The 23995-nt window shown below is 36.7% G+C and overlaps 1 protein-coding gene and 1 long non-coding RNA gene across 2 annotated transcripts; one reads left to right on the top strand and one right to left on the bottom strand.

The window, feature by feature from the left end:
• Positions 1 to 9493: 9493 nt before the first annotated feature.
• On the bottom strand, positions 9494 to 10826 carry LOC122066948. Its single transcript, XR_006136531.1, has 2 exons — positions 10493 to 10826; positions 9494 to 10257 (listed from the first exon to the last, which is right to left on the bottom strand). It is a non-coding gene; the product is annotated as an uncharacterized LOC122066948 (long non-coding RNA).
• A 230-nt stretch (positions 10827 to 11056) lies between these two features.
• Positions 11057 to 15717, top strand: LOC122066943 (auxin-responsive protein IAA27). The gene is made up of 5 exons (XM_042630785.1): positions 11057 to 11894; positions 12582 to 12811; positions 13142 to 13283; positions 14511 to 14572; positions 15350 to 15717. Exons 1-5 carry the CDS (start codon positions 11341 to 11343, stop codon positions 15385 to 15387), a joined length of 1026 nt encoding a protein of 341 aa, XP_042486719.1. The 5' UTR covers positions 11057 to 11340; the 3' UTR covers positions 15388 to 15717.
• The last annotated feature ends 8278 nt before the right edge of the window (positions 15718 to 23995 follow it).

Genomic DNA, 23995 nt, shown 5'->3' with positions numbered 1-23995 from the left:
TAGAAACAGAAACGGAATTGAAGGTGTTTGATAAGTCATGTTTCTGGAAGTCGATAGTAACCAACGAAAGAATGGCCACGATTCATTTCCAGAAATGGCGAAACAAGTTTGTTTCGCTTGGGTCATTTCTTGAACCATAAATAAATAAAAAATTCTATTTCTATTTCTGAAAACAAGTGAAACAAAACAGTTTTATCAAACGCTTTTTGTTCCGTTTCTGCCAGAAACACAATAACGCATTTCTTGAAACGTTATCAAACGGGCCCTAGGTTAATTTGAATCAGAATTGGTTTGATATGATTTAGATTAGACTCAATTTTTTTATTTGACTAAGTTAGAATTTGGAATTTAATTTTTTTAATTAATACAATAATAGAAGATTATGAAACTTACCTTTTTAGTAGGATCTACAAGCGTTTTGAATAAATTAAAAAAAAAAATAAAAAAAAAAAACTCTAAAATAATTCTTAGATTTGTGCTTTGCTTCTTTTCAACTCTAATTTATATGATTCGAGTGATTTCAATCGATTCTAATCTATACAATGGAAGCTGTTGTTAATTTATATGGTTCAAGTGATTTCAATGGACTCTGATCCTAACAATGGAAGCCATTGTTACTCTCTCTCTCTCTCTCTCTGGTTGAGATTTTGAAATGGAAGTCTGCAAAACCATTGGGCTGATCTAGGCCCAAAAATCACAGTGTTGGCCCCAAAATGTCCTAACCCTAATTTTTGTATAGGGATCGATGAACTGAATCAATTAATTTGAATCAACCGATTGAACCAATCCAATTCGACCCAATCCGAATTTTTAGAACATTTCGCACAGTTGTGGACTCGTTCAATGACAACCCATTGAACAGCTTAGGAGTGAAATAAAGTATAGAGGAGGGTATTGGGAGACATCAATCATCCTTGGACCCCCAAATTCAACTTTGTCTTAGCTTTCGACACCACCTCTTTACCTCTTTATAATTCAAGTTTAGGAATTAGGATACGATTATGTCTCCTTTGCGTGGATTATATAGCTCATTACTCCAAGCCTCCTCAGAAAAAAAAAAAAAATTATGATCCATGATAATTTTTTGGTTTTAATTAAGAATTTCCTTATTGAATGAACCAAATTGCTTAGCTAAAACACTTTTGGATGTGTGGTTAATTGCTAATAAAAGCAACCTCACAAGTCTTTTACCATCGTAGGGTAGTGGGTCCTAATGCAGGCAGCAGGTCCCATTGTGATCCACTACTTATTCGATGTGGTTCCCACTAAATAATGGAATATCTGCTATGCTAGGGTTGTACATTTTTTTTTTTTTTGGGGAGGGGGATTTGGGTCCTCTCAAGATAAAACAGGAGAGCATGGTTTAAAGTATCGGTCTGTATCGTATTGTATCGGTCGATACGTATCTGTATCGGTCCTTACAGATACGATACTAATTGATACGATACATGAAATTTTTAAAACCCTTTTGTATCGATACGTATCTTACGATACATACCGATACACCACCGATACGCATCGATACTCATCGATACTTACCGATACTCTATGAAAAATTCAAAATTGAAGTGAAATGTACGTTTCGGTATGTATCGATACGTATCGATGGGTATTGATATGTATCGATCGATACACACCGATACGTACCGACACGGTCATAAAATGGACAAAATGGGTAATTTTTTAGAAAAACACAATTTTTTGTGGTGTTTTTGTTCCAAAGTTGCTGACAACCATTTTTCTCTCTAACTAAAGTGGAAATCAAGGTTGGGAACAAGGATTTTACATTTATGGGACAACTACAAATCTTGGATTCTTAGTGCGATACTCTCAATTTACTATTTATGCATAATACATATTATATATAACTTTTTTTAACTATTTTTTTTATGCAAAAGTGTATAAAAAAGTGTTTCCTATCCATTTATGTGCGTATTTTTAACGTATCTCCGATACGATACGATACCCTCCGATACGTATCTTAATTTTGACCTACCGATACGACGACCGATACCGATACTTTAATCCTTGCAGGAGAGAGAAAAGAGGAGAGAGATAAAACACTCACTGTTACTTCCCCAGCACCCTGTGCTGAAGTTGATCCTAAGCTAGGAGGACGGTGGAGAGGGACATGCATTGTAGTTCTACGGAGGGATCTCTTGGTGTATACTATCATTCTAATCAAGTGGAAAACTAATGCAATCAATCTAGTGGCTCATTAGATAATTTTATAGTCAATCTTAAATAAATAGTTTATGATCTAGTGGTTTTTTTATATGTATATCATCTAGGGGAGGATTCCTAAAAGGAAACGTCGCCCCTACACCAATACATAGGTTAACAGGAATATTAATAGCAACATCAATAGGGGTGAGTAACAGGAATATTAATAGCAACATCAATTGGGGTGAGATTTCCAGTTTCCATGAAGAGTGAGGTAGTCATTTCTGCCTCTTTTGTCTAGTCATAGGGGCCGGGGCCACAATACCTTTTAAGTTTCTTTTTCCCATGTCCTCTTTATCATTAGTATAATGGACAACTAATGTAAAAATTTTGACATGTGGATAAATAGGGATTTGAACATTTAGATTATCAATTTGTCAGAAATCAAAATTCAACCATATGGTCCGTGTATTGAATCTCTTTTCCATACCTATCCAAACTTCTATCAAAATTGACTTCTTGAGAGATGACAAACTTGTTACATGAGTTAAGGATGACATGAAGCTTAACTCAGCTACCACATAGCAACTAGGGGTGTCAATTCCTAAATCGAACCGGTAAAATCGGTCGGATCAAACCGATAACAATACGAACCGAACTGAACTGAAGCCTTATTGGTTCGGTTCGGTTTGGAGTATTGCAACCCCAAAACCAAACCAAACCACACCAGAAACCGGATGAACCAGAAACCGGATGAACCCGAAACCAAACTGAAACCGACTCAAAACCTGGACCGAAACTAAAACCAAACCGGCAAAAAACCGAAACACTCCAAAATTCATTAAAAAAATCAAAATTTGCATAGTTTTGTATACATTTGTATGGAAATTCGAATCCAAACTAGACCAAAAACCAAAACCAACCCGGTTATAAATCGATTTAAGAAACCGAAGACAAACCGAAACCAAACCGCATCGAAACCAAAACCAAATCAAAACCGGAATTTTCTTATTGGTTCGGTTTCGGTTTCGGTTTCAACTTTCCCACACCGAAACCGAGCCGGACCGATCGATTGACACCCCTAATAGCAACTGATGAAAGGCAGCAAGGTACTTAGCAAACAAAGAAAACAAAAGGGTATCCCTTCAAGAAAAAGGAAACCCTCCAGATGTGCCGGTTCTCCCACAACCTATGGAGATAGGATCTTCAACCACTAGGACTTTTGTACAATAGTCTTTTGATGTTACAAGGGGGATCAAGAGAGACGAGTGGGTTAAAGTAAGGATGTAAATTTGAAATCAAAATTGTTTATCGAAATTGATCTGAATCGTTTACATCGAAATCGTAAAATCGTGAAATCGTTTATTAAATGGTTCTGTTTTGTTTTAAAATTGAAATCGTGATTCGATTTTGATTTTAAAATTTAAACCATTGGTAAACCATTCAAATATACAGTTAAACCGATTAACATATATATAGTAAGTTTAAGTCACTCAATGTTAAGTTTATACATTTCAATAAAAAAAAAAGTTTACATTAAATAACTATTAAAAAAATCATATAACAATAAACAATTCAATTCAATGTTACAATTTACATCCATTCATTACAAATTTTAAAGGTAAAAAAATTGTTTGGCTAAAAAAATTATAAAACATAAGAAATCCGTTTAAACTGAAACCATTTATCGGTTTTAATATATAAAATCGTTTATTAAATGATTTGATTTTAGTTTTACCTGAAAAATCTTGCACCGAATCGAAGTGATTAACACCCTTAGGTTAAAGTTAAGAATAGGAGGCTTAAAACTGAGACCTCTTAGGAGCACGGGCTCTATTGCACCAAGTTCTTACAAACTGCACTAGTAGTTGACCTTGACCATATTGGTAATTCTGTACATATCACGATTAGTTCTACTAATAAGAGTGAGGTGTTAATCAAACCAATTCAGTTTACATTTCGACAAGGAGCAAATCAAAACCAAACCAGATAGGAGTCAGATAAAATCAAAATCGTTTTGCATTCAATCCAGTTTTATCAGTGTCTATTCAATTTTTGTTATCCGGTTTACATGTAGTTCGTAATATTGGTTATAGAAAACGGTTTGCAATTTTAATTTATATTGTGTTTAATTCCAGTTTATACGTGGTTTATACTTTATAGTACTAGTTTTCATCTAGTCTCACCTTTGTATCCTATAATTCAATTCCTTTTATTCCTAATTTGAGGATCGCCATCAACGTCCAGTTTTACCGGTTCTTGTTTGGTTTAGAATTGTCGGTTTTCCATTGCAATGAAATCATCAAATCATTTATCTATGGTCCAATTCGATCATAAACTCTACCCAAAAAAAAAATGTGATCATAAACAATCGGTTTGATACCTATTAGTAGAAAATGGGTCACACCTTATTTCCACGTGAAGCGCCCCCATACTGGAATTGCGCTTACTCACATGGACAGTTCAATGAGGTGCACAAATCCATTAGGATTAGAAACCTTAGGTGGCCAAATCTCTATAGATATTGAGGTCTGGCCATATAACCCTAATTATGAGAATAGTTGATCTCTCTCTCTCTCTCTCTCTCTCTCTCTCTCTCGGATCACCATCGACATCCTTGGATTTAGAGGGTGCATTATCATGAAGGAATATTGTTAGATCAAACACCAAGAAATACAAAAATAAATAGACAAAAGATCCGCAAGGCACAGAGATTTAACGAGGTTCACACACCAGTGTGGTGTGCTACGTCTTCGGGCGAAGAAAAAGATGTTTCATTATGCAGAAGAGAGATTACACCCAAGCAATGGTGAGAAAACTCGTTCTGAAACCCTAGCTCGATAAACCCCCAAAATATAATGACATTCTCAATAAGGTAACAATACAATATATATACTCCAAGTCTCGAGTTGACCCATCGAGTCGCAGTTGATCCGGTCGAACCGTAGCCCCCACACCCTTGGCCCAACCCCTCTGCTTACATCACAAATCTCAGAAAAACTTCTCATTCGGGTCACCACAAAAATATGTTGGAGCTGATCAATCTTCAAAACGGGTCAAGAATTCGAGACAAACTTAACAAATACCTTCTCATAGCCTAGTGAGAATACCTCAAAGCTTGCATCTAGGAATTCATGTAGAACGCCGTGTAGGACAACTAGATCTTTTCCACTGCATGTGAAAGATTATTGAGATAACCCTAGAACTCGGTTTGTTTCCGTATTATAATAATCTTAGAAGTTAAAAAGTATCAACAAAATTTTGATAGTCTATATCAAAATATATCATCATATACCTAATTGAACATCATCATAGTTGTCTGTTACCCCAGTACTACCACAAATAACATGTATGATCCCAATACAAACTTTCAACTTATTTGATACCCATAATTAAAGTTCGATTTGGTTGTCTGAACACTGAGGGAAAAGAAAGTATAGTTGGACTTTGATAAGAGAGTTTATAATATAGAAAGACAAGTAAAAGAATCTAAATGTACTCTCTATTGTGTGTTTGATCAACAAGGGAAAGCAATAACGAAATAATGGAATTAGTGGATGCTTCGGTGCTTCTTTTCAACTTTGCTTTCTTTTCCTTTCCTTTCTTGGGATGAAGTTTGTAAATTTGATTGATTCTGTTTATGGTTATGGTTGCAAATGGTCAAGTAGGCAAAGATAATCAATCAAAGAGAAAGAAAAGGACAATCAAGCAATGAGGAAAACTACCTTTATTTTCTTTTGGGGTAGGCCATCAAGACAAGACTAAATGCCCTGTTTGGCCTATTACTGTCCAGTGACTTCACTAATGGAGCCAGTCTGCTCTGTTCTATTTCCTTCCTCCTCTTTCAACCATTAAACCCCCTCCCCCTAAAGTCATAAGGGAATGCACCCCTGCGCCTAGACACAAGAGGTGTAAAGATCATTTTGCACCCTTTTTATTGATTCTGGAACATGTGCTCTCATTGGCCAGGCCATTTACATAGGGCCACACTCCCGGATAGAAACTATTTTCTTTAAACATAAAAAATAAAATAGAGAGAACCATTAAGCATGCCGGGGAAGTCAAATGATATTTTAACAATGGTAATACTTTAAGGTAGAATCGTTATTGGTGAACCCAACTTATGTAACCAGTGCAAAACATTATGAGCGAAGGACTTACACGACGTTGCGTATTGACAGAGAGAAAATATATATATTAAAAAAAATGGATGGAAATAGAGTGTTTGAGTGGGTGTATACTACAATAGAGTGTATATTATTTTTCGACAAAAGGTTTTATGCGCAACCACCTTCAACTATTGGATGTTATGTTAGTGAAGTCTGATCTCAATTTAATTTAGAAAGTGCTGGTGATTTTTTCCAAATAAGGCGGTCCCGCGTATTAGGGATAAATCCAAAAAAAAAAAAAAAAAATTAGGAATCATTTACTGAGGGTGAATTTATACTTTCTGGGATGAGGGTTTTTCTTTGTAATGCGTGAAAACATATATATATATATATAGGGTTATCTCGTAAGGACGTGGTTTTGTGAGAGTTTTGAATTTTCTTCAGCAAAATAGTGGAACTGGAAGCTCTAGTTATCACTCAGCCATGGAGGTAACCCATCTTAAATTTCACATAAATCTGTGTGTCTTTGTGTGTGTGTGTGTGTGATTCTTTTTCATTTTTGCTTTTATAAATCGTTGATTTCAACTGGAAGTGAGAGGATGCATTATTACACTTATACCCCCATCTCAATCGATGGTTGAAAGATACAACCATATATATATATGATCGTGCATAAAAACTAAGCCTTTATTTTCGGAGAAGGCAAAAGGAGCCTCTTCGAGAGCATGATTCCTACACTTAGACACAATACCCTTGCGAAATGATTGAAAATATAAAAATCCCATCTTGATTGATACTTTTATGGACACCCTTATTGGTCCTTATGCTGATACATAGGCATGCTTCTGGATAGAAAACCCTCACATTTTTTTAAAATATGAGGGTATTATTGTTTTTTTTTTTTTTTTCTGCAGGAACTGACCCCTCTACCCCTGACATGATTCTTTATTTTTTTATATACCATAGAAGGGATAAATCTTGGCGAATGGTTAAAAGAAAACTTTTCCGTATTAAAATGTAAAAAAAAAAAAATGTTGGGAGTGTACAATGCACAAAGGGTGAAGAAGGTGGGCCCCTTCATAAAAGGAAAAAGTAAAAAAGAGAATTTACAGGAGATGCCACTGAAAACGACATCTTGGTTTTTCTGTCTAAGAACTACCCGACAAGCATGAAGTGGCGGAAATCGTTTGTTTGTTTATGGGATTGCAAAACTGACGATTTTTTAGGGTTACTAATCGACACACGTGACCACCCCTGACCCCCCACCCCTCTCTCTTCATTTTAATCCTTTCTCAAAAGCAATCGCATTACCCATTTCATAATACCCTCCTTTTCTCAATAATATTACGATAATACCACTCACAAGGTTAAATCGGCGCTGTACACTTTCCGTAATTTACTCAACCTACCTATTAACAATGTCAAGTATTTGTTATTTTTTTTGGTACACCCAAGTATTTGTATATACCATACACCGAAGGTGGAGACAAATTTATTTATTTATTTATTTTTTAAGAATAAAAAACAATTTTATCTTATTTTTCCACTTGTCTTAATGCAAAAGGAGTGGCCCTAAAACCATACAAAAGAACTTACTTGAATGAAACGGAATCAAAATTGAATCCAACCGGTTCCAATCCGGTTCGATCGAAATGGGCAACGTGATATCGATTCTTTGAAAAGAGTCTCTAACCATATTTGCATATATATTATGTAGGTTCTCTCATACGACACGACATGCTTTAAAATTATAAGATTTACTTGTTAAAGAGGAAAAATATTTGTAGATACATAATGCGGCTTTTCTCACATGGCACGACGTGCTTTAAAACTGTTAGATTAACCTGTTAAAAAAAATAATATTTGCACAAATATAATGTGGCTTCTCTTACATGGCACGACGTATTTTAAAATTATAAGATTTACTTGTTAAAAAGGACATTATTTGCACATATATAATTTAGCTTCTCTCAAATGGCACGACATGCTTTAAAACTGTAAGATGTACCTATTAAAAAGGAAAATATATTTGCACTTATATAATGAGCTTCTCTCACATGGCAAGACGTGTTTTAAAACTGTAAGATTTAACTGTCAAAAAGGAAAATATTTGCACATATATAATGCGCTTCTCTCACATGACACGACATGCTTTAAAACCGTAAGATTTACCTATCAAAAAGGACAATATTTGCACATATATAATGCAGTTTCTCTCACATGGCACTACGTGGTTTAAAACTGTAAGATTTACCTGTCACAAAGGACAATATATACACATATATAATGTGGCTTCTCTTACATAACACGACGTGCTTTAAAACTGTAAGATTTACCAGTCAAAAAGGACAATATTTGCACATATATAATGTGGCTTCTCTCAAATGGCACAACATGTTTTAAAACTGTAAGATGCACCTGTGAAAAAGGAAAATATTTGCACATATAATGCACTTCTCTCACATGGCACGATGTGCTTTAAAACTGTAAGATTTACATGTCAAAAAGAAAAATATTTGCACATATATAATGCGCTTCTCTCACATGGCACGACGTGCTTTAAAACCGTAAGATTTACATGTCAAAAAGAACAATATTTGCACATATATAAAACGACTTTTCTCACATAGCACTATGTGTTTTTAAACAGTAAGATTTACTGATGAAAAAGAATAGTATTTGCATATATATAATGCGGCTTCTCTCATATGACACAACATGTTTTAAAACGGTAAGATTTACTTGTCAAAAAGGACAATATCGTGACATTGGCTAGGCTGATTGGATGATCACTTAGCATTTCAACTGATAATATAATATATTATGATTTTCTTTTAAAGTACATTATAAAATGCCAGCATGAAGTCTAGGGGTGTCAATTAGTCAGGCCTAGCTGGGCTTTATGGGCCTATATCTTTGTACCGTGACTTACCTATTTAAGGAATGAATTAGTCTCGATCGATCTCGCATAAGGCTCAATCGGGTTCTGGGCTTTAACCGAACTTCTCCTAATTGCACTAATCAGGTTATAATTGGATCTTAAACATGATAATGTACCAATAAAGCCTTAAGCGAGTCTTAAATGGTCTTTAATTATTTTAGATTTAAGAAACTTTAATATATTTTATTAAATCAAATATATTATATTCAATAATTGATAAAAATATCATTATATATCTCATTTTATATAAAAAAAATCAATATATACATACAGACGATCATACTAAACGTATCTAATTGATGTGGATCGAACCCATTTTTAAACGATCCAATTTTTAAACAGACTAAACCTGAACCCGACATATTTAGTAATCGATGTGGATCGAACCGATTTTTAAACGATGGAATCAACACGGATTTGGAATTGACATCCCGAGGTGAACAATATCGTGCCAAGAGAAAAACCGATCAGGTGGCATTTTAATTGGAATAGGAAGCGTGGGTGAGAAGGAAAGGTCAAAATTGAGAAAAAAAATTTCAATGATGGAGGTTCGCACCTCACAGTCATGGCCATCACCTCACAGAAACAGGACGCCGTTGTGTTCCCTACCAACCGCAATGCGTGATGTGGGTACATCTGAATCAAAATTTACACCACTGTATTCCTTTCGCGTCACCCGTCACCCGTCACCCGTCACCCGTCCGATCCAGTTCTAGTCGATTCCCGGTTCGGCCGTTCGTTCCGTGTCTTCCCGGTTGGACAAACAACGAAGTAGAGGGAATCTCTGAACTGGAATGAGATTTGCAGAGATCACACAATTCAATTCTCGTTGCTGAGTTCCGATTGTTTTTATGATCTGGAAATAGAAGTATTCTGTTCCTCTGCTTCACAACTGCCGTTTTTCTTCTTCTCTTTTCCCTTTCTGATCTTTCTACGCCTCTGTTTTGTGTCAGCTTTCCAGAAATCCTTTCGTTTGAGGGTTCTCTTCTAGGGTTTCGGATCTGGATGATACATCTCTCTCTCTCTCTCTCTCTCTATCTCCCTCTGTCATTCACAGTGTAACTTCAATTTCATTGTTCTCGCTTTTATAAAAAGTTGATTTGTAAAGTGAATTTGAAAGGAAAGGAAAGGAAATCTCAACAAAAAATCCTGCAAAAAATCTTTATCAAAAGACGAAAGGGAAAACGAGAGAGAGAGAGAGAGAGAGAGAGAGAGATTGAGAAAACAAAATAGCAGAGACAACAATCGTCCAATTCTAATCCCTTTCTGCATATTCTACCTGATCGATCGGGTGCCCTTTTCTTCCTTCTTCCCCAATTTCACTATTTCACTATCTCCATTTCCGTGCGATTCCTTTCTCAGAACCCTTCCCTTCAAAGGTGGTTTTTTTTTTTTTTTGGAATTTTATAATTTGGGGATTTTTAAAAGTACGATTTGCGTAGGGCGTACGTTGGCACCCGAAGAGTATCTTAGTGTTTTTTGGGTTTTTACTATTCTTAATCTCATCCGTTTAGTATTTTAATCATGATTAATAGAAAAAGAAAAAAGATTATCTTAAAGGATTGCCGGAAACTTTCAGTAACCTGTCGGTGGGGTTACCCGAAAAAGATGAAAGACAAAGCTCAACTCAGAAGTGAGAGAAACAAGAGAGAGAATGAGGATATGTTGAAACTGTTTCTGATCTTTCGGCTTTCTTTATTAAAAAATGAATTTAGGAAAAAATTAGTACACTTTTGTTTGACAGCAACAATTAACAGAGAGAGAGAGAGAGAGAAGAGAGAGAAAGACAGAGAGGGAGAGAAGAGAGAGAAGAGAGAGAAAGACAGAGAGAGGATTACTACAAGTTAGTAATTGCATACAGTAGACATTAAAAAGAGGCTACAGAACAGAAGGGCCAACAAACTTCACTTCCAATTTCTAAATCAACAAAACCACCACTCCACCAAGCAGCTCTCTTGGCTTTTGAGAGGTTTCTGATAGTGTCTGTATCACTGTTTCTCTCCTCTCCTTCTCTCTCTGTCTGGGTTTGAAATAAGCTCTTTTCTTCTGTAAAACTCTATCTTCTTCATACACTTTTCATGCTTTCTCGTAGTATTTCTCTGAGATACATTTGTTGTTAGAATTTTGATGTCTACACCCTTAGAACATGATTACATAGGCTTGTCAGAGGTTTCTCCTGCTATGGAAAACTCTGAGAAGATCTCCTCTTCCTCCTCTACTGTTTCCACGGAGCTGGAAGACAAGAACAATGTCCTTAACCTCAAGGAAACTGAGCTTAGGCTTGGGTTGCCTGGTTCTGAATCCCCTGAGAGGAAGTCTGGAAGTGGGCTTTCCCTTCTCGGGAGAGGTGTGGAGGATAAGAACAGTTACTCGCTTGGTGTGCTCAAAACTTTCGTTTCTGGGGCTAAAAGGGGTTTCTCCGATGCCATTGATGGCTCTGGAAAATGGGTCTTCTCTGGGAACGCTGGATCTGAGGTTGATATGAGCAAAGGAGGTGTCTTGTTCTCTCCTAGAGGTGGGAATGGTGGGAAGTCTCTCTCTGTTTTGGAGAATACTACTCAGCAGCCTGGTCCGACTGCTCCTGTGCTGAAAGAGGTTGTCCCAGCGTCGCCAAAGCCTGTGCAAGAGAAGAAACCTCAGATTTCTGCTGCAAATGATCATGGGATGGCTCCTGCTGCTAAGTAAGAGATTTCCTCCCCAACCCACCAAGGATTTAAACAGTTCTATAAATTTTCAAAGCCGAAAGAAGGGAAGGAGAAGACGTGATTTGAACATCTTCTTGACTCAATACAAGGAGAAAACTTGTTGCTGTGCTCATTTGTTACCTTTCTCAAGTTGGCTTTTATTTTCTTTTTCAAATTTAACGGTTCTTTTGGTTCTGATTTTATCTTCACTTCCCTCTCCACCCTGCCTCTCCCTTTCATTTGACTATTTTATTCTGTCCTTCTCTTAGCGGATTTATATTCTTTTATGGGAGCAAGACATGGTTTTAGTTATCCTTCCTTGCTGGCAAATGTTTCGATTTGCAGATCAAGAGTGTGTGGTTTTTCAACTTTTGCTTTGTTTTGATCCAACTCTTCATTTCATTACAGCCAATTTGCATTGATACTAGTTTGTCAAGGAATTTATTTCTTTCATGGGATTCAGTAATTAACTAATTATCTCTGTATTCGAGAGTGAGCTTTGAACCACTTACCATCTTGGGTTCCCTTCTTTTCTGTTTTAGTCTTTAAAGGACGTGTTGATGCTTCTATCCTTGTTAGCCTGGTTTTCTCAAATTGAGAGCTCTGTTTTGATTCTAGAGTTTTAAATCCTTGTTTTACTTTTATCTAAAGATTATTTATTTATTGTGCTTCTCTTGTGAATAGGGCACAGGTGGTAGGATGGCCACCAATTCGATCTTTCCGGAAGAACACCATGGCTACCAGTCCAGCAAAGACAGGCGATGATGCTGAAGGAAAGTCTGGTTCAGGCTGCCTGTATGTTAAGGTAAGCATGGATGGTGCTCCATACTTGAGGAAGGTTGACCTCAAAATCTACAGCAACTATACTGAACTTTCAACAGCTCTTGAGAAGATGTTCAGCTGCTTTACCATTGGTGAAACTCTCTAACTCTCTCTCTTCCCCTTTCTTTTCTCACTGTATATGTTTCTTTTTGTTATATTCTCCTTAAAAGAACAAATATTTTTCAATTTTACTTGCTTCAAGAAACAAAGGTGGATTTCTTTTACTTCTTTTACTGCCTGGGTTGGGAGAAACTCTAATTATGGATAGGACATGAAGCATATAATTGAAACTACTAAATTTTCAGATAATGGCTATGGAATTCAAAATTCTATTTATTAAGTCCTTCCTATTCATTATTTTTCTTTTGTTCTGTTTTTCTTTTAAACCCTTTTAAGTTATGAGATTCTTGACTGTGACTCAGGTCAGTGTGCCTCTCATGGAGTCCCAGGCCGAGATGGGCTTAGCGAGAGCCGATTGATGGATCTCATCCATGGTTCTGAATATGTGCTCACTTATGAAGACAAGGATGGTGATTGGATGCTTGTGGGTGATGTTCCATGGGAGTAAGTACAATACCTAACTTGTTCCCAATGGATGTTCTGGTGAAAAATTAAGAAAACTAAATAAATACTAGTCCTAAGCAGAAAATTTTCATTAGATTTATAAATTAGTCTATATTTTTCAGCTGGACAGAGGTGAAGGCTATTTGTATCTGCCATTGCCGCTGTGGAATTGCTTCATAAGAGAATAGTATATATTTAACTTAGTAAACACCCCCCCAACATTCTCGGGGTAAGGCTGTATAGTGCTCGCCCCTGGACCTCGCACATGTGGGAGCCTCGTGCTCCGGGTATGCCCTTAGTCATCTGACTGTTGGATAGATAGGTCTATGTTCGGATTAACCACATTTCAAAATTCAGAACCTAATTTAGTGAATTACCCTCCCATGTATTGGTATGCATCCTTGTATTTTTTGTCTGCCTGTGTTTCCCCATACACCCCTCAAGGTCCCTAGATTTTTAATTATTTTGCCCCTTGGCGGTATCCCTTTGAGCTCTAACTTAGCATGTTAGAGTCAGTTAGACAGGGGCATTGAAGTCTATCCTTCCACGTTAGGCCTCATTCAATCTGCCACTTGCAATATTTGGGCAGTTGAGACAAGTTTATCTCACCGAGCAGTTGAGGATATATTTTTTTCCCTTCTGTTAACTCATCGGGTGACCTTTATAACCACTTCAACCCAAGTTGGGGAGAGCTGATACAAGAGTTGAATAAAACTACATCATGATCCAGGAAAAGAGATTTCATCAATCAACTGTTTCAAGTTGTTTGACCCATGTAGGATACTGCTGATATCCATACAATCTTCAGAAATAATCAGTCAGTAGGTTTGGTGGCTATCTAGGGTAATCTGTATCTTTGATGTCTCTAATTTAGGGACTCCAATTTATAATCAGAGAATAGTCCGATTATTCTTGGTGTGGGTTCACTTTGATAATGTGAAGAGATTCTTTTTTTTATCCTGGGTGGGGTGGGGAATATGGGTGTTATCTATTGTTGTTTGGAATCATTCCACCTGTAGGTTTTATTTGCAATCTGATCATTTTGTTAAAATATTTGATCAACTTGTTACTGAATTGTCTGATCCTGATTCTTGATAAACTATTACCTGTTATTATTTTATGACATTATCTTTTGCCTGTTATTATTTTATGATATTATCTTTTGCCGTAAAAATGTTCCCACCTGATTCTTTTTTTCATATCCATTATTTTTGTTTGTTATTGCAGGATGTTTACTGGCTCATGTAAGAGGCTGAGGATCATGAAGGGTTCAGATGCAATTGGTTTAGGTAAACACAAATAAAATCCAGCATATCTGAAATCATACTGAAATAGTCCCTGTTACTTTACCCATGATCAACCATCATTTAAGATCCAAGAGAAGAAGTCTACATGGATCAGATTTTGAGCTTACATGTGTAGATCTTCCCACAACCCATTTCCATGTTCTTGAGTGCCTATGATGCCAATGCTAGTTGATGAGCCTGGATTTTGAATCAGTCCATGGTTATTGCTTGATTAGTAGTTGTGGCAATAGAATGGTAGAACCCAATAAAAAATATCTATTTGGAATAGTTTCCTCAGATTAATCAAATCACTTCAGTGTACCATCCTGGATGCAGAATATATTCTAAGCCATCGGTTCCCATAATGGTGGGTCTTGGTCATACTTTCTGTGGGCCAGCAAAGCCCGAGTCAAATGCCGATCACTGTTAAACAAACTAGAAACTTAAGACAAACCTACACATCAGCACTTTCTAAGTCTTGGTTGACTTGCCACTTGATTTCTTGATCTTCATCTGAAGGGCCAACCTCCTAAGCTGTTATTATTTTTTATCTTTACTTTTGTCAGCTTATGAGCTCTCTCTCTCTCTCTCTCTCTCTCTCTCTCACACACACACACACACACACAGGTCTTTCAAAATAACCATTGGAGATTCTCTCTTTTTTTTCTCTGTTTTTTATAAATGTTCCCTGAAGTCAATCTGAACTCTTTCTATTCACAACTAACAATTTCTCCCATTTATGCAAAGAAATCTAAAGTGCTTTGATATGAACTATTGCAGCTCCGAGGGCCATGGAGAAGTGCAAAAACCGGAACTAGCGGTGCTGCAATGACCTCAAACAGATGGATAGAATGGAAATCTGAAGTGAAGCAAAAAACAGCAGTTGAAGCATCTTTAATCTGAGTATATAATGTTGTTAAAGAAAGGGTTTTAAAATTATGGCGGCATGAATCCTATATAATTTGCTTTTAAGTATCCTTCTAAGGTTTGGTGTCTTTGATGATTGGGAGAACTTCCTTGAAGGCAAAGAAGAAAATATACTCTCTATAAAACCAAAAAATCCAGGTTATTCTAGTCTTCTGCTTTTTGATCTGTATTTTGATTGACAGCCCTTCATTTCTATGAATGTAAATGGCTTGTTTACTTTGTGTCTGATCTAAATCACCCCTTTCTCATATGCCTTTTCTTCAATTAATTCTTTCTGAGGGAAACCATTAATATGGTTGTTCATTAATTGAGATCTGTTAAAATATGAATATGGGAGCCTGACAGATATTGCCAAGGAAATTGATTGATGGAGGAGCAATGGAGTGTTTGGAATTTTTTTTTTTTTTTCTCTCAATTTTCTGTTTTACTCTACTACGTATTTTGGGTTCATTCCGAGTGGGAAAACAGAGTTAGATCGTCAACCCATTCTGTTGAAAGTGACCACCAAGTAGAAGGCCATAGAACTCGTTAAGTAATGGTGATAATGACTCTTGTCTGGTTACAAGTAAAGGGAAGAGAAGGGGAGTCAAGTAAAATCAATTTAAAATATAAAAACTTTTTAATTATTATGTAATTACCTGACAATCTTATTAAAATTAGGTATGATTCTGGCTCAGAGAGATTGGAGCAAAAACTTCAAATTTTCAAGCTGCATCTTAGAGGTAGCAGTGATCTTGTCAAGTAGGTGTTGATTTATATAAAAAAAAATATCTGTTTATGCTTGGAATCTCGGGCATTTAAAAGCTCCTTCTGTTCCTTGGTGTTGGCTCAGATCCTTCTGTCCTAAATCTGGTGTTGGCCCGGATCTGGTACCCAAGGGGGTACCAGGGCTGAGATCTGTTTGTTGACTGATAAGGTCACCAACTGAAGCAAACTGAGGATTCCCTGTAACAACACTAGGTAGAATAGAGAAAGCATCAACCCAAAGAGATAGCAATAAGACTCCTTTAACAACCCCATACCTTAAGGCTTTAGCACAGAATCCTGAGTTTAATACTTAGCTTTTAATATAAAAACCCATAGACCACTAGGACTAGTCAAGAACTTCCATTCTACTCTCAACCTCAACCCTCCAACAGATTTGGGAATAGAGATCCTATTCCAAGAAAGAAGACTGATCTTATTCTTATTCTTATCCACAAACTCCCAACCAAAATCTAAAATTAATAGATGCCAGCCGCAGCCAAATTTTTAAAGGAAATTTAAAATAAGATATCAAATGAGAGGGTATAGAAGACAAAATTGATCGAATTAGCACCAATCGATCAACATGAGTAAGAAAATTAGCTTTCCACAAGGATAATCTTTTCTCAATTCGATCAACAACATAATTCAAACATGCAACATTAGATCAAGGATGAAAATGGTTAGTATCCAAACAAATAGCATCCAAAACCCATCTATTTGATACCCAAAATCAGTGAAGAGCATTAAACACCCCCGTGTGAGAGTTTACGGTTCGTATCAAGTTCGTCGCTCACCAACTGCACTACCCCTTTGGGTTGTAACTCAATAAAAAAGAAAGGACAAAGTTTCCCTTGATTGTGTAGTGAGGTTCACCACGTGATCCTAGGGTCCAAAAACCCTTTTACCTGCCCCCTCCCCCTCCCCCTCCCCCTCCCCCTTTCCCTTTAATTGGATCCTGCTCCCACGCCGTTGATCCCCAATATGTGAGGGCATTTTGATCTATTTCCTGTAACTGAGTCTTCTGCAATAGAGATATCAAGATTGTGAGACTTTCCTGTTATCATCATCGTCAAAGGTGACAAAATGAGGTGTCTACACTCATGTAATCCTATGTAACAACTTTAACAACATAGACCCTTTGAAAGTAAAAAAAAAAAAAAAAGTAATCGACTAATCTCTCATGATATAAATTTGACAGTTATTTGCGACTTAACAGAGAGGTCGATGGACCAGCTAAAGGTTGGAAGAAGACCATCCCCTCCCTTGGGAGATGAATCAAAGACATGATGGACGACGAAAGAAGACCAAACTAAGTCTGAAAAACAGAAAACAGAAGGGACATGAAAGAGAGAGAGAGAGAGAGAAACGTGCTGTAGGAATATTTTATATTCCATGTGTGTATTGTTGCAATTGATCAATTAAGTAATAATTTCTAATTTTAGAATTGGATTCTAAATAAAAAATCCACTCTTTTCCAACCAACCAAGGGAATTGAGTCCTACAATATTAGCACTCCTTGATGGAAGGGTGCGTTAGAGGCATTAGAGTTTATATATATATATATATATATATATATATATATATTCTCGCTTAGAGAAACTAAATGTGTGAAGTGTAAGAAACCTAATAGATCTTCATCCTGCTTGTGTTGCAGTGAAGCTTAATGGAGGTCATGGCTCAAGAATGGCGGTTGTTCATGGTTGTGGTTCTTCGGTGAACGGAATGCATCATTTTCTTTGTTATTGTTATTGTTGTGATTCTTGAATGTATGGCAAGATCATGTTATTGTGTAGTAGGAACTTTATCCTACACATGCCTGATCCCTGTCGTTTATGATGAGAGAAACTTGTTATTGCCGGAAATGGAGAGGATGAGAGAAGCTTGTTTCCATCGGAAATAGAGATCATAGAGAAGTCCCATTATTGTTGGAAACTATCATGCAACAGGGCAGCTTCAGCTACAAAGAAGAGCAACTAATGATCTGAGCTAGTGTTGCTGTTGCGGCTACTACTGCTAATGTGGTTGATTTGGATGGGGTGTGGTGGTGGAGGACGAAGAGGTGGTGGCCTGGTGCGGTGGATGGTGGGCTTCGAATCACCATCTCTATTGCTTCGTCTTCTAGTGGAGAGGTTGAAAAAAGATTATAACCGTTCGTTAGTTATCACAGCTCTCTCAGATTACTTATCAAATACAACTCTCTACAAAATATATAGTGAAACCTAAACAGAAAATTTATCACAATACGTATGTAATCCCTATAAAATTTACCAAAATACATATATAACCCCTATAAAATTTTCCTAATTGCTCTTCACATTCAATCCACTTTTGCAAACAATGGAATACAAAACATCGTACCCTAATACAATGTCACTTCAGAAATTTTCTTTTTTTATAGAATAAATTATATTAATTCAAATTCTAGTTAGGTGACTTTGAACTCAAATTATAAAAAATGGTATGTTGTCATCATATAATATACTTTTGAATGGCATAAAAGACCGATAACAACTTCTACTGTAACCACTTTGATTACAAAAAGATAAATTGGAGAAAGAACCTTGCTAATTAGATGTAATTAGCAATACCAGTGTGCGAGAACAATGAAAAGGCGTATGGGAGCATCTTCAATACATGGGGAGAAAAACAACATAATCTTTTCGCACCCACCTATATCTGGATGTAGAGACCAGAAAGTTCTCTTTTCATAGATAAATACTTGCCAAAATAATGTAAGAACTAGCTAGGATCCTAAAGATTGAGCGAGCTTGGCCCAACCATGTGGCCTTCAACTGATACAGTTGCAAATATAGACAGCCTAAATGGAGACAAATTTTGGGATGGGGCTATGTCATTGGTGTTATTATATTTAACTCATCTACAATTTTCTATTCATAAGCCCAAAAATAAAATAAAAATAAAAAAACTTCAATTATCTATTTAATAAACTATAATTATGGTCAAGTGATCTATAGTCCAATGCATTATGAGATGCCAATTATGGTAAACGAGTCTTTCTAATTTCTCTAGTTTAAAAAAAAAAAAATCTCCTAGATTATTAATTCAATTTCTTTTCCTGATCAAAAGGCCAATCAAGAGCATCACCCACCAGGAACCAGTTAAAAATTTTCCTAGTCAAATCATCACAAATATGATTTGCTTGAATATATTATATATATATATATATATATAGGGGAAAGTTTTCTTCAAGCCATGATGAAGGAGGAATTCCTTCTCTAATGGCCTTCATTGCCATAGGATGGGTGTCATGATATAGTGTAATTTGTACCTACAACAAATAAGAAGAGTAATAATGATCTCAGCTTTTTTGGTGTTTTCTTCATCGTAGGTGAAAGAAAACTCTCCTGCTTTTAATATATAATTCCAGTATGTTGTCTTAAATTTTTTTTTTTAATCAAATATTTGGGCAAAATTTATCAAACCGACCTTGGTAATCTTATAAAGGTGGCCTTAATATTTATTACATGATAGATCTAATGGGAGCCTAAATTTATCAAAGTAGAAATTTGATAATCAAGATCATCAAGGGTGCAGAGAAGTGATTAAAATACTTTAAGTGTGCATAGATATATCCAAGTATGCATGCCAATACATGAAAGAATTTACTAGAATCAAACTCTAAAATTTAACATTTGACAAATGCGATATGTATATACTAACCATCTAACAATCAAGATTATCACATCATAATTCTACATGGTACAATGAAATAGATTGCCTCGATAAGCTCATTTAGATCAAACCATTCAAATAAAATCTTCCCTTAGCATTAACTTATCTATCATAGGACATATATCTACATACTGGGACAAAAATCTTGCCAGTCTCATGTAGGAAACTACTAGACTGTGCAAGGTGCGAAAAGACTGTGCTGTCTCCCATTGACTTGCGCTGAATATGTTCCTATCACCCTGTTATTAACCTGTTGGTCTGGTGTTTTCTATGCATACTGAAAGGTTCTCTCGCCCATACATATTTATGTATTTATGCATCAAATGTGTGGGATATATGTCAAGCATCCAAGAAAGCAAAGTAGACATGACGTGGGAATACATAATTGGTTGGGCCACTTGTTTTAAAGATGATGGTAGTTAGGGGAACATAGCCGTTTAATTGGGGAAGGCGATGGACATGAACATGAGATAAATACATGTATCATTGACGACATCTATATAGAAAAGTTTTTCAGGTGGATCCACTACATTAATTTCTCTCCGAAGTGGGTCTTTTATTTCTTTAATTTGATCGGTTAGGGAATCAAGTTTTGAGGTCCATTTCAATTGTATGGCCCATCAAAAAAATTCTACTTTTAAAAAGGCAAGATATCACTACCTGATTGTGTGACCTTTACATTAATAGATGGTCAATGAGAATGCATGCTAGAGTAATATTGTGAATGGCATTGTTGATTTTATGGCACGGGATGATAATTTTACGTACTTATTTGGCTAGGATTTTTCATTTAGGGAGGAGGGAGGGAGGCAGTCATTTCATCCTTCCCATGCGTGGGAACCACCACCCACCTCATTATTTTTCCCTACAATTATGCATGGTTTAGATCACATAATTAAGGCCTAAGCCATCGTGGGACAAGATCTTAATTCTCAATTTTTAGGGAGAAATAAATACTCCTTGATTAGATGGGGCACACATGGGAATCAATAAGGAGTGGGTACTTAGATTTCACAGAAGTGGGGATGTCATTTTGCCACCCTAAGTTTTAATAACTCGGGTAGCATCCAATGGGCTGTTCTATACATAGGGGAAGTCCAAGGCTTTGCCAAGATTTAAATTGGGGAACTAAAGCCTTGTATAGGTCAATAATGCCATTACATTGAATCTGGTTCTTCGGTTCACATCCAAGTTCCAAAATGATCAAAATCGTATTCACAACCACACCTGGACCTGATTGGGAGAATTAGGAGTTGTTTTGCAAACTTGGATTTGGACATCCATGGCCAGAGGACTTGGAATATCGTCTTCATTCTTTTGAAAGCTGAAACTGAATAAAGATGCACTGCAGTCATTGTCTTAAGAATCTACACGTTCCTACTAGAGAGAGAGAGAGTGTGTGCGTGTACGACACCGGATCCTCTCCTTAGAACATGACCTCCTTTAATAATCGCACACCCATTCTCACAACCAGAGGTGTCTCAGACACCCCTTGGATAGTGTGAATTGCTGCAGTAGATCATGGTTCAGGATAAAATCTGGCCTCGATGAATTCAAAGTTGCGAAGATATGGTTCATGCTCCAGCCCTTGACCTACATGCCAATTAAGAAAAGTAGTAATGGAGAGTGGCGACTTGACGAGGCCATCTACTCCACTCGTTTTCTGCAACTCGATCGTTGTCATCACCTTACCCTCAGGAGTCAGGACTCGAGCCACACGAGCTGAAACTCAAGAAAAGTAAAACTGGTAGTCTGTCAGGGTTATGGGTTACCCCACACCCACAGACCAGATTCACTTGTCGTTTCTCTTCTGCTCAGATTATATCATCTCTTCTTCTTCTTCCGTCCTCTTCCCAGCTCTCTCTCTCTGTAGTCTGGGCCCTCCTTAGTCCCACCAAGAGTGTGTTCACGAGTGCAGCTGCAGAAATAGAACCCCACGTACAATAAATAAGAGACGTACACTAGGCGTCCAATTCACCACGAAAGAAATTGCACGGACAAACTCCTTTGAGGTGATGGAGCTAGCTCATGATAGATGAACGGATGGATTCATTGGTCTACTTCACTTTCCTCTAGCGATAAGCCTGTCGTCCATTTATTATTTGCTTGGATCCCCTTGGAGGGCCAAAATAATCCACTCAAATCTTAACCCGGCTGTTACATGATTATATCACTAAATTTAAATTATTTTATATTTGATTATTAAATTACAGGTGAAGTTTTTTCTATAGGGAAAGTGTGGGTTTTGGGCATGAGCAAGCATCAACATTAGCATCATTTGTCAACTCATGGGGTGGGCTGTCGTTTGGCCTCCCATGTATCTAGGCAGAAACTCTCTGACAGAAACTATTTTCCCTAAATTTCACTTTCCATCGAACCAAAAAGGGTTATGCTTTCATTGGCTGTTTCAAATCTCACTCACACTCACAAACCAAAATAACACTTCTTGGAGGAATGAAGCCGCACTCATGGTTCTAAGTATTGGTGTTGGATTGCTCAAATTTGTATTGGTTTGGCATGTCTCTGATCCTAATATCTGGCCGACACCATTTTAATTGAATGATATAAACTACGGTAAAAAAGATTAATACCCCCCTATTTAAAGAAAAATCAAGTGTATTTCTATTTGATATGAATAATTTGATATTAATCCATTTTGATACCATATTGGTTTGGAGACACCTGATACTTGTTCGGATACAATGCACTAAAACCATAGCTGCTGCGGTCCTCAAATGAAACAAGGCATGTTGCTTGCATTCTAAACAACCTCATCTCTTCTCCCTCTTTCTTACCCTGCTTTGAAGTAAAACTCAGAAACCATGACACATAACTATAAAAGAGGCCAAAACAAGCATCTAAACCCTTAGATTTGGATTTAAAAGTAAAATAAAAATTACATCTAAAAAGCATTTTTACTAGAAAAATTCAGTAATTTGTACAATCACTATTTTTTTTTAACAATTTATGCGATCATATTAGATAATGAATACAAATATTTTTTTTTTTAGATTTGAAATTTTTTTACTTCCCTACCTTTCAATTTCCCTTGCAAGGGTACAAAGGAGTGCCTTTTCAAATCGATGCCACCACCACTAAGCTTCGTTACCCAAACTCTATCTAAGGGTTCTGGATGTATTTATTCGAAGTAGTACCGGCAGTCGTATAAGACAAACAGTACCTCTGGCCCACCCAATAGGTGTAAGATCCATCAAGGAGATTTACCCGGTTCCTTTCATCTGACAGAAATATACGCTCCTGCGTTCTCAACTCCGTACCATACAGGAGTGGTCCAAATGTCCAAATGTCACGTGCACATGGAATCCAACCAAATAATGGGAGGGCAGGGGAAGTAGAGTGGACAAGTGTCTTTGAATCAGGATAAATTGGGTGCGGCCAGGCTTTTTGTTTTGAGGGTCAAAAACCCATGATTACCAAAACGTACGGGTCTCTTTTGAAAAATTAGGCCGGGCCAGTTTCTGCTGGGCTGGGTATAGAATGTAGAGACCTTAGGTAGGACATGTGTTGTGATCAGAAAACCAATCCATCGGCCAGAGAGAAATCTGTACATCAAGAGGAGGACGAGATGGCCGGAGTTGGACTTCAGTGGAAACTGAAAGAGCAATAGGGTAAACGGAAGAAACTACATGATTACCCAGTTTTGGGTTCCCTTTTACATAATTACCTATTCTATGTTTCAGTTAACTAAATCACTCAAAATATGTTTCAGTTAACTAAATCACCCAAAATAAGTTTCAGTATTACAGATCTACCCAAAACAGTGACCTCTCTCATCCTAGTTACATTTTTACCTTCCATATTCTTCTTCCTCCCCTTCCCCTGTCCCCGGTTAGACATGAACTAGATTGTTTACTGATACGAAAGTATTCATTAATGGCGGAAAGAATAGATCGTAGGCTAACTTCGAGGGTAGCTGCCTCTTAGAATAGAGAGAGAGAGAAGAAGCGAAGAAGAAAGGATTTTCTATATTCATTATCTTCTATCCAAACCCTTACATCTTTATATATATATATATATATATATATATATTTTTTTTTA

Source organism: Macadamia integrifolia, chromosome 2, assembly GCF_013358625.1.
Source record: "Macadamia integrifolia cultivar HAES 741 chromosome 2, SCU_Mint_v3, whole genome shotgun sequence".
Classification (NCBI taxonomy): domain Eukaryota; kingdom Viridiplantae; phylum Streptophyta; class Magnoliopsida; order Proteales; family Proteaceae; genus Macadamia; species Macadamia integrifolia.
Note: the sequence above shows the minus strand (reverse complement) of the source record. Positions and strands in the feature narration are given on the sequence as shown.